The 11,442-nt window shown below is 45.8% G+C and overlaps 1 protein-coding gene across 3 annotated transcripts; it reads right to left on the minus strand.

The window, feature by feature from the left end:
- Nucleotides 1–3,613: 3,613 nt before the first annotated feature.
- On the minus strand, nt 3,614–10,903 carry CEBPG (CCAAT enhancer binding protein gamma). 3 transcript variants are annotated; one of them, XM_050903933.1, is made up of 3 exons: nt 10,856–10,900; nt 6,701–6,856; nt 3,614–5,766 (listed from the first exon to the last, which is right to left on the minus strand). In XM_050903933.1, the coding sequence occupies exon 3, from the start codon at nt 5,653–5,655 to the stop codon at nt 5,203–5,205; it is 453 nt and encodes a 150-aa protein (XP_050759890.1). In that variant the 5' UTR covers nt 5,656–5,766; nt 6,701–6,856; nt 10,856–10,900; the 3' UTR covers nt 3,614–5,202. The 3 variants fall into 3 exon arrangements, with proteins under 3 accessions (XP_050759890.1, XP_050759891.1, XP_050759892.1); XM_050903934.1 differs by lacking the exon at nt 10,856–10,900 and adding an exon at nt 8,603–9,405; XM_050903935.1 differs by lacking the exon at nt 6,701–6,856 and having other exon boundaries at nt 10,856–10,903.
- Nucleotides 10,904–11,442: the final 539 nt, after the last annotated feature.

Here is an 11,442-nt window from a genome sequence, read left to right on the forward strand (position 1 = left end):
CTGCTCCCGTTCCTCCTTCGTTATCTGACCTTTCTACCAATTTGTGCTCTGGAAACTTTGACCCTTCATTAGCCAGATTTTTCTGCTCTGGGTAGTGGGTGTACTGATCCTTCACACACAGCCTGATGCCTATTAGATTTGTCCATCTATTTGTTCCTTAAAAACGTAGATTGCTGTGATGTTCATGAGCCTTAGGAATTGCAAGAAGGGAGTATCTTTGCTGCAGGGCTCAGGGTCAGTCAGCAGTATATGCTGTGCAGAATGATAGAGTTATTTTTAACTGTCCAGTGTTAGCCAGTTCAGAATGAAATCATGTAAATTTTATTTGGATACACCAGAAACATATTAATAACGATCATAAAATGATTTTCCATTCATGCAAGATTTAAATTACCCATAGAAGCCTTTCTGTACTGTAGGTATTCATCAGCCTGCAGGAGAATAAATACATTTCTTGCATCATAAAATAGCACTAGTTGCTGTAACTACGTAAAAATAATCTTGCTCACTTTATGAACACATCAAAACTCCTGTTTGGTCTTCAGGCTCCGCTGCACAGTTTGACTGCAAAGCCACTTCAGAACATCTCTCTGCCGTGTCAGGGGGAACTGAAGTCACAGCAGGATGTCAGGGCCTTTCTGAGTCTTGCCGTTTGCCAGATGAGGATTTTCCCCCTGTGAAGGGATCGTCTGACTTGATCATCTCAGCATCTCGGTTCTGTTGGTCACATCCTGAAGCTGGCACGCAGGCAGTGGGACCAACTGTGAGCTTCTGGGTGCCTGCAAGTGCCTGTCTTACATGGAGCATACAACACAACATGGGCTTGAACGGTGTCAAAAACTACTGTGTTGCTGTCTTTGTGCCCCCCACCTGGGTCTGGATTTAGGTCTGAAATAATTTCCTTAAAAATTGTCAAATGTTTTGCTCTACAGAGAGCTCTTTTTGCTAATTGGGTTGATGTGTGTGACAAGAACCTGCTCTTTATTCGTAACAGCTTGGTGACCCATTGCTAAATAGGAAACTGCATGTTGGAGACTGAAGAAACACATTGTGAAATAATCCAGGGGCCTTCACTCCTTATGTTTGATGTCACTTTATTAACAAATGAGCCAATTTACATTTTTTAAAGGTTGCTTGGTATTGGTTTGTAGAGGTAAGTGCAGGAGGTCTCAATTGCAAAGGGGAAGGGGCAAGGAGGGGAGGGTGTGAGATCAGCAGCTTGTATGTGCAACTGCGCTGAGGCTTCCTTCTGTGGCGACTGCGAGTCTCGTACCTCTGAAATGTAGTACTTGTGTAGAGGACATCAGGCTTTGCTTTGCTAGCTTTGCAGATACAAGAACACAGAAACTACACTGGCGCTGCTCCAGACTTGTTTCCCCCTAAAACTCGGGAGGTGTTTCAGTGCAAGGCGGTGCTCGTGGCCTCAGCCTTGTTCCTTCCACGTCCAAGTGCTTTCCTGTGGCATGCTCTGAACACACCCATGGGATCACTCACTGCTTTGGGCACTCTGAAACCTGCTGTTGCTTGGGTTCAATAGCAGTTACTATTTTAAAGTAACACTGCACAGATTTTCAAAAAAAGAGAGTTTTGGAATTGTTTCAACTAAGCCGTAACCTCAGTCTAGTTAATAGGCCTTTCCCTGCCTGTGATTAATCTTGGCAAATATTGGGCTCTGCTGCTGCAGAACAGGTCGAGCAATCTGGCATGCTGCAGGAGGCAGAACTGGTTCTGCTTCGACATGTAGCAGCAAACAAACCCTACCACGAGTTCTGCGGGGAAAGCACTCACTCACGTAACTGGCTTCTCTGTTGTTTTGCTTGCCCAAGACATGGATGCATTTTGGTCTGGGATGGTGCACCGTCTCCCATTTTCCTTCATAAACAGGCCCATGAACTTGGTGAATATAAATTCATTCTTCCTTCCAGAAGTCTGTTCTGTAATTATGATAATTTTTATCCACTTAAGCAAAAAGTGAATTAGAACTCTTTTCTAAATTAGCATGGGGAGGGCAGGGAAGTAAGCCTTTAAAAAAAGGCAAAGTGATATTTAATACACTTCAAGTGTATTAGTGAGGGGAAAATACAGGTTACGGCAAACTTTCTTTTTGACTACATTAGGATATTTTAGGCTGTTAGCTATCATGTTTTCCTAAATGCCTTTTCCCTGTGGTGCAAACAGACTCTAATAGAGTGGCACCAAAATAATAGAAAGAGTGTGTTATGTTGAGCAAGTTTTGTGTTTAGAAAGGTCCGAGCACTTCTGATATATTTAAATTGCTTCAGCTCCCTGGGGTTGGATGCACTTTGGATTTATCTGTCACGCCAATTACGCTGCTGCAGCTACAGAGTATAGTTAAAGTGGTAGAGCCTCCTAGTGCTCATGGAGGCTAGAGTAGACGCATTCTCTTAGTGGTGCAGTGAGAAAATGGGAATAAGGTTTCCTGGTGAAACGTATAGTGCTGTAATGCTCTTTCTTGTAGTGACAGGCACTGTATTCTGTCACAGACTATAGTTGTTAAGAAAAATGTGTCAAAAGCAAAACCTTAACTTTTGTAGGCCTACACTGAAATTTTGTTGTGTAGATGTGTATTTGTTCCAGCCTTTCTTTAGGAAGAAGAGGGAATCGTCCAAGTCACCTAGGTATGAGTGTTCTCCTATGCTTTGCAGTGGAGGGGTTAGAATGAGGCATTTTGCTGTCACACAGCCTGGGCTGCTCCACGTTGGGGCAAAGAGAGGGAAAGCCTCGCCTCTGCCTTTGCTCGTCAGGGGTCTGAGACAGCTATTTTGGCAGGAGGGGTCTTAGAATAATAGACTCACACCTTTCTTGCAACCAAACTCTCGCTGAGGGTAGATTTAAAATAATAATTTGTTATAATCTTGGGTCCATGGCTTCACATATTAAAGTGATGTGCTGCACACAGCCTACATGCTTCCCTAGGCAAACAAAGCAAGTGCAGAGACTGCTAAGTCAGAAATGTCATTGTGCAAACAAATGACTTTTCATAACTCAGTGGTTTTGTCTTAAACAAGAAGGAAGTGGAATCAGAGCTGTCAGGAGTAACTGGTGGAGAAGTCACCCTCCAGAGCATCAGAAAGAGTATGACTCTCACTCCAAGAAATTTAAGAATTTTCACCAAAATCAGAAGCAAATACCAGAGGTTTGGAGCCCCTGTTCTGGTTATTAGGGGAGGACCCCACATCAGCCTGTCAAACCAACTGCAGGACAACAGGGCCACATAGTCCCAATTCACTGAGCAGACAACCAGGGAAGACACTAGCTTCTGCCTTTTGCACCAGAGTAGGTACACAGTTAACAATTGAGATGATACTTTCAGGTCATCTTTTTCCTTGTAGTTTTTGGTGTGCTGTTCCTACACACACCCCCACACACACCCTTTAATTGCACTATATTTTCAGTCTTAATTTTTTTTTTTTGTTAAATCAGTAATTCAGCCAAAACTGTAACGAGTTTCTGATTCTTTGCACTGAGTAAAAACCCGAGTGGAAGACAGGAATGGAGACTGTTGCACTGATTTCTCAAAGATAGCTGCTTGTGGTGCGCACCTCTGCATTTGAGGGAAATAGAAAAGAGACAGGAAAAATGAGGCCACCACTAGAAGCAAAAGGTTTTTATTAGCTTCTCATACTTCAACCCTACCTACTTAAGCTGCAGCTAGAACCAAAAAACATATCTTTGTAAAAAGACTACCATAATCCAAAACAATCCATAAACGTTTTCCGCATGTATTAGAAGTTTAAATTAAAAAACAACTTTTCAAGGTTTCATTTTCTAACAGCATCTTCATAGAAATAATATCCAAGTTCTCTTCCTAAGTACAGATACAAGGCAAACAAGCATCCTACAAAATAATCTACGGAAAAGGTAGTGTAGGAGGGAAATTAAGACAGTGTAATAATCCACTAGCCAGACACACAGGTTAAATGTAACACAACCATACCGTCAATGAAATACTTAAAAATGAAAATAAATTAAGGTTACATCAAAGTTCCTGCTTTAATTTTATTGTTTAAATCCTCAATATAGTACATACCACTGCATTATGGATCATGGCAAAGACTTAGCACTAGCATTAAAAAAGTTGCTATAGAAAAACTTTTATGAAAATAAAACAAGACTGAAGATACTCCTTAACACAACTATATGATGGCTATAGAAATTCCACTGAATCAGTTTTTCAAACTAGGGCCATTTTTAACATCACTGTGAATTTCTGCAAGATCTTGGTTGCAAATCTGAACAGCCATGAAAATGGAGATGAATGTCAACGAGCAGTGATCCATACATTGTGGCTGAACAGATGCTGTCTTACCCCTTTCATTGCTTAGCCAAGCTGCACATTTTGTTCTCCCTGATGCCTGCACCCCAGCAAGAATGCAGTTTTGCAGAGCAGTTTTTTGGTAGCATTTTGACATTTTCTGAAAACCAAAATCATGTTCTCATAAGGCCCCAGTCACTATGTGAGCAACATGAACACAGGCTTAAAAGGCTTTGTCAGTGTGCTGCTTTACCTCTCGTACATGATGCTTCAGACTCATTTGCCATTTGGAAGCCAACTGCCTGTATATATCATGATAGTATATTGCTATTTTTCTAGAAAACATCAGTAAGCATCCCAGCTCGCTATTACTACACCCTCCCCATTAACTATAACTGGATAGGAAAGACCTAAGTAAGTGGGGCTTTATAGGACTTGCTCTACAGATTTAAAGTAATCCATCAAACAGGAAAGCACACACCCTCCATGGCCTTTGCAGTTTTGTAACATGTAATGGAGAAAACAATGGGCTTAAATACACTAAAAGGTATTTAAAAGACATTTTATCCAATGATGAGTTTCTGATACTACAGTGAACCATCTTGCTGGATTCCTCCCATTATGCAAACTATAAGAAAGTAAGTGAACATTTCTGTGAAAATGCTATTTCCCTAATACTAAGTTCCTTGTTGACTATGAATTTAGATCTGCATTTATTAGATAAATCTTTTAGAGGAAAAAAATATTTAAAACAAATACCCTAAGCAGTTTCTGGTTTAATTGTATCAAATCTTCAGTGTTAAACCTAAAAACAAGAAAATTCCACAAAATGATGGTTAAAAGAACAGAGTTTTTGCTTGGTTACTGCATGGGCGTTGCAGACAAGCTGCACCTCGAGAGTTCATTTCATAAGGCTGCAACAGTGTCTACTGTCCATTGTTTTCTGGATTTGTTGTGGTGGTTTCAGTGCCAACAGGTTGCACATTGTCTGCAAGATTGTGCGCGTGCTCGAGGAACAAGTCTTTCAGTACGCTCAGCTCCTTGGTCAGGAGCTTAATTTTTGCCTCTAAACGTTCATTTTCTTCTTTGAGCTGGTTGACCCTTTGCAGTGTGTCTTGTGCTTTCTGCTTGCTTTTTAACCGGCTCTTTTTCACTGCCATGTTGTTTCGCTCTCTGCGCTGACGATACTCATCACTGTTTCTATCCACAAAGGAATTTTTCTTTCCCTGTTTGCTCGGAGGCACAGCTTTGCCTCCGCCACCAGGACTAACGGGTACCAGCTGGGGAACCTGCTGCAAACCACTGGTGTGTGCCTGGGTGTGAATCACGCTTACTCCGTTCGCATCTGTAGCGGTGTTCTGTTGGGATGTCTTGCTCATTTGGACAGGCTCTTCTTGGACACGACAGAATTGGATTAGAAGACTGAAAACTGTTTTGTTTCTGGAAGGTGTTTCCAACAGGTCTTCACATGGATTAAGGGCAAGGTGAACCTAGCAGGAAAAAAAAATGCTGTTAAAGGTGCTGTCTTCAGCTACAATCTTATACATCACTGGCTTTAGCATAAGGTACTGATGGTACATCTGGCAATAACACATCACAACTGTGCTGGAAGTGGACAAGCTGCCAACTACATTTCAGAAGCCTCTCGAACGTATTTGGATTGGAAGGGACTGTTACTGGGTCATCTAGTCAAGCTGTTTGCATTGTTCACTGGCTTTACTCAGTTATTCCAAAGCCATCCCTGATGGATGGATGTCTAGCCTAGCCTTGAATATCTCCAGTTTCACAACCTCTGTCTTGGCAACAGGTTCCACTGTCTAACTTTTCCTCCAGTTATATAATTTTCTTAATTTTCAGACTGGAGTTTTCCTTCTGCAGCTTAAACCTATTAACAGCCTGACTCTTGACCAACAGGAGTACTTGATCCTTGTCCTCTTCAGACCATCCCTCTGGGTTGCACAAATTCCTCCCTGGTCTCTTTTCTCTGGAGTGAGGGTGCTCAGACTGTCCACCTTTCCTCAGTCATCTTACAGCACTTGCTTTTGAAGATGATGTCGAAATTGATGACTGTTTTAAGGTCTCACTAGTACTGAGTGGAAAAAAATAATCTATGGAAAAAGGTAAAAAGCCTGCTGCAAAGGCTGTGACTGAGTGACATCAAAGGAACCCCTTCAACCACAAGCAAGGTAAGACAAGCTAAGCCTGTAATGATACTGTAACGAGCACATGGGACAGGAACACAGGGTGATGGCAATGTGAGAATCACTACACGGCAAAGACGGGACTGTTGCCACCCATAGGAAGACAGCAGCCACAGCTGACTTGTCCACAAAATACGTTCCCCTGCTGTAGCTCCTGCACCGGTCATTGTCCACTCTCCTTTCCAGCAGACAAACAGGCCTGACAAGCAGGACACCCTCTCACCTGACTCACGTTCTCCCGCTGCTGAGGTCAGCCTGCTCCTGACCCTACTGGTGGCACAAGGAGGACTCCACCACAGCTGCTGCAGGGACACGGCCCTGGCAAGGCTAACAGCTGCTCCCCTTCTCTTCCCATCTCACGGGATGACCTCCTAAATATCTGGGAGAGAAGTTTGGGAGAGAAGAGGGGAAGGGCAACAGGGTGGTTCGAAGTTCCTGAAACACCTACCTATGGCTCCAATGAAAAGTACTCTGTGATCAGTCAAATGAGTGTTGATTTCTTGTCATGTTAAAGAAAAGTATCTAACTGGCATAAATCAATCCTACTCCAAGATCAGCCTGCATTGCAACGGTGCAGCCCTATGCTCTGTCACACACAAACATGCAGTATCACACAACTAGTGTTCAACATCCTCCTTGCCAATCCTCAAGAGGACCCGCTGGGAAAGCAAGCAGTTGAAGTTAGCAGCAGGCAATGATAACCGCTCAGTATCGGCAGTGTCCAGTGCAGGGATTATGGCTTGCATCAGTAACAGCACAAGAGATGGACGACTGCACTCCTGTGTCTAGCTGATGAATGGATGTGGCGAGATGTTTGTAAACAAGCTGCTGTGTGTCACTGGTCATTCTAAACTCACAGGTTCATCAGCTGTTTACTGTTCTTGTTTGTTTGTTTTTCTCAGCAGTCTGAGTTGCTGTTTTACCTTCTGCTAGGGTATCATTAAAAAGGTTAAAATTCTACTGTCTAGATCAATTGCAAATTTTCTTCCATAATGAGGGAGCCAGAACAAGATGCAGCTGCAGAGTGTGGTTCAGTAAAATTCACAGAAAAGCCTAGTAAGTGTTATTCAAAATTAACATTCTCTGTCACCGAGAGTCTTCTCACTTAAAACAAGTGAAGATGGGCAAGTACACCCACACCCCTCCTATCAAGAAATCTTTTCATTTTCATATTTCAGGGCAGAAAGAGACCATCAACTCTTTTTGACATCTGTATAGCCAAATCTATATACATACATGCCTAACCTTTGTATTTAGTATTTTCCTGATTTCAACTCTTAAAGCAACTCTTGCAAACCACATTTAAGTCTTAGATTCTGACTGAATAAGCTATTTGGTTCAGCAGTTAAACTGACTATACAGCTAACAAGATGTCACTGTGCACAAATACCAAACTGGCAGGGCCAGTTGTAGTAGCTGTGCATGTGTGATGGCAGAGACATTTTTAGTCAAGATGCAAGTGTATGCTCCTCTTGCAGCATATACTGGCTTTGTCTCAGCTTTATTTTTAAATACAGGATTTCTGTAGCCCTCAAAGAGTATATAGCTGTTAGATCGCCTCTGACAACTGAATTTTTCCACTGATTTTTGGCATCTTTTCAAAGTCAGACAGAATGCTCTCCTGTCCCCTCTATTTCAACACATTACAGTGCTTGCTAACTTCATCTGGACAGCCCAGTTAAGTAACCCATACCATTTTCACGATCTGCTTTTTGTGCTTCATGAGATACCACAGAGGAAGGGGTGGCTCCTGCCTCTGCAGGCACATTACCCGACATGTAACAAGTTTCTTCACATCACCAGGTTCCATGCGCTACTTCTCTCTATGTTATCAAAACTATTTAATAATGCTTTAACATTCCCTTCAGATATCTATCAAATTCCCCTGTAATTCAAAGGAAAAATTATTTGTTCCATTAAACCAAATTTTAATGGAATATTTTAGTTGGGCAGTACATGGATATGAGCAGAGAAGATGAACCGGTGTCAGCTCTCAAGCAAGCATTCTAGCCCTGCTAGAACAGATCTCCCTCAATTCCTTCCCACTGGAACTGATCCATTTTGTATCAAACAACTGTTTCTTGAGAGACACACTCTTATCTGGCCTGATGATGAGAACACTTACCTGGGAGAGATGACACCTGGATTCTTGTCCTGTTCCAACTAATATTTATGCAGAGCAAGTAGCATTAACTGTACTGCATCACAGATAACCCAGGAGTGGTAACAGCTGAGGCTTGAAACTAATTTTCCCCCCTGGTTATTTGGAGGCTGGATCCCTATTACCAATTGTCAGTTCTTCAACAGAAAAATAAGAGGGAAGGATATCCTCGATATCAACAGGTGCTACGGGGCATCCTTCAGGGAATACTGCAAGGAGATTTAAAGGCAGCAGGTATGAGACATATGGAAGGGGCTGTCAAGAAGGGTGAGGTAAAGGACACAGTAACTGGGGAGAGGCCACGAGGGTGGGACGGCAGATGGGTCTCAGAGTTAGCTTCTCAGACACAGCGCACACAAATGCAGCTGGTCTGCTCCTCTCCGCAAACAGGTTGGTTTCCTGTGAATGGGTGATAGCCCCAGCACAGCAGGAGGCAGCTCCTCAGAGAGCCAGCCAAGTTTCCAAGCATCTTGTTCCCATAAAGCTGCTCATTAGCTTAAGCTCAGAGACAGCCCTAGGCTGGTTCCACCCAGCACATGGTAGTGTTTCCAGTGGCCAGTTAGAACTGCCTTGTTTTCTCCTTGGGCCACCAGTTGGCCACCCAGGACACCAACTGGCCACCCACTACAGCATAATAGCTGGTAACTTAGAGGTGTCTTCTCAGGCAGAGAGATGTTTCTTACTGTCTGACAGCACTCCTCAGGGACCACAGAGACTCCCAAGCAAATCAAGGGCTTTATTATCTTTGCTTTCACAAAAAATTTTCAAAAAATTAAACTTACAAATGTTTGTTTTGGCAAAAAACAAAAGATGTGTTTTAATTTGTTAATTAAATCTTTTTTTTTTACTTAGTAGCAAAAAATAGAAAGCGCTTCTCTCTGCCCCTTTTCTGAGATGTGACTGTGTTGATCCTGATCATTAGTCAGGATTACTTTATTGCACAAATTCACTCAGCTGTCTTGTCTAATGCAAAATCAGTCCCAATCTGAACAGCAATAGGTTATTCACATCCTGAAGGCTAGGCAACAACTTTTTTGAGACTAAGTAGCTCAAACCTATCGTCTGTCGCCATAGCTGACAACATCACTTTCCCATATTTTTCTCAGAATCTCCTTTTTTTTCATACACTTTACAAGAAAAATGCACTCCAACATCCTTAAAAAAAATATGCTCAGAACATCTAAAGTATGTATTTTAATTGCAGGCTAGCAGCGTTGATGACAGAATCAAAAACAATCCCAGATGCCAGGAGGCAAGGAGGTATCAATTTGACTCTGTCTTTTGAATTATAATGAAGGTAGCTATTTCTAAAGATGAACTAATTCCTTAAATCCAAAAGTTTTTCAAATTATGGATTTTTATACTTTCCAAAGAGGCATTATAACCAGCATGGCACTATTACTGAGGGGAATATTGAGTTGTCTTAATGACTGCTATTTCCCACCAGATGTCAGAGCTAAAGCCAACGTCAAGCTTTCTGTGATAGATGTTTTGAAAGTTGCATCTGGAGCTATAAAAATTTGTTGGGAACCAGAAAGATTTGTCAAGACATTCAAAACTCCATTGAGAAGCTAGAAAAGAGCAATACCAGTTGTTAAAGCACGGCATTTTATCGTGGTTCAGGGCAGCCCCTGGGATCCCTGCGGCCCTGCGCGCTCCCGGGAGCGGGGTGAACGGCATCGGAGGGATTCTAAGCCCCGCTGGCAGACCTTTCCCTAGGCCAGGCACACTCGTTAACGGCCGCGTCTTGAGGTGGCCGAGGACAAGCCGTAACGACCGCCCGACCCCGCTGTCAAGAGCGCCTGGAGGCGCCTCGGCCCGGCCTCGCTCCCCCGGTCGCGGGGCGGGGAGGCCCGGCGGGGCCGGAGCCACCGCGGGGACCGAGCCCGGCCCGCCCCTCCCCCGCGGGCCTGCAGCGGCGACGCCGCCGCCCTCCCCGGCGGGCCGCGGCCCGGGGGCCGCCCGTCCGCGGCCGCGCTGCTCCTCCTCCCCCGCCCGTGCGGGGCGCGGGGGTGCCCGGCGCTGCCAAGCCGTGACTTCACCGGGGGAGGGAAGGGGAGGGGAGCCAGGGCCGCCCGCCGATTGCATCATGCGCTCCCATGCGCGGCGCCCGCCGCGGCACCCGCTGCGACACGGCGGGAGGGAGGCGAGCGAGGGCCGGCGCGGCCCCCCGGCCCCCCGCGCCCCGGCCCGCCGCCCCCGCGCGGCCGCGCTTACCTGTGGCGGCGCGAGCGGGCGGTGGCGGCGGCGGGAGGGGCCGGGCCGGGCCCGAGCCTCTTTCTTTAAAGTGTGGCGTGCAGGCGAGCGGCGATTGCGACACCCTCCCGCTCCGCCCGCCCCCTCGCCAATCGCCACCCAGCTGGCCGCCGGGATGATGCAATAGCCGCCTGGATTGGCAGCCGGCGCGGCCAATCAGGCCGCCGCCCCTCTTAAAGGGCGAGGCCGTGTTGTGGTGGGGGTTTGGGGAGGGGAGGGGGAACGGATGGTGCGTGTCCGTGGGGCTGCGCCGTGCTTGCGCGGCGCTGGCTCCGCTGGCTCCGCCCGCCGTGTTGGGAGCCCAGAGGGCGCGAGGGGTGTCACGGCCTCCCCTGGGTTTGTGTTTCCGTGCTGCTGCAGCCAGGGTGGAGGGAAACCCGCTGCGCGGCCACGCGTGTCCCCGGAGCGGCTGGCTGCACCCTGGCCCAGCCTGCGGGCGCCATCTTCCCCTCTTCAACGGGGGAGAGAGCTGGAGGAGGCGTCGAAAGGCCGCCCTTCCCGCCTTGGGGGTTGGCGGGAAGGGGAGCGAGGTGGCCGTGTCCCCCGCG

The sequence above is a fragment of the Gymnogyps californianus genome, chromosome 12 (assembly GCF_018139145.2).
Source record: "Gymnogyps californianus isolate 813 chromosome 12, ASM1813914v2, whole genome shotgun sequence".
Taxonomy (NCBI): Eukaryota; Metazoa; Chordata; class Aves; order Accipitriformes; family Cathartidae; genus Gymnogyps; species Gymnogyps californianus.

What these genes read in the sequence shown, in the direction of transcription:
- CEBPG (XM_050903935.1), bottom strand. Translation starts at nt 5,655, where the DNA reads ATGAGCAAGACATCCCAACAGAACACCGCTACAGATGCGAACGGAGTA.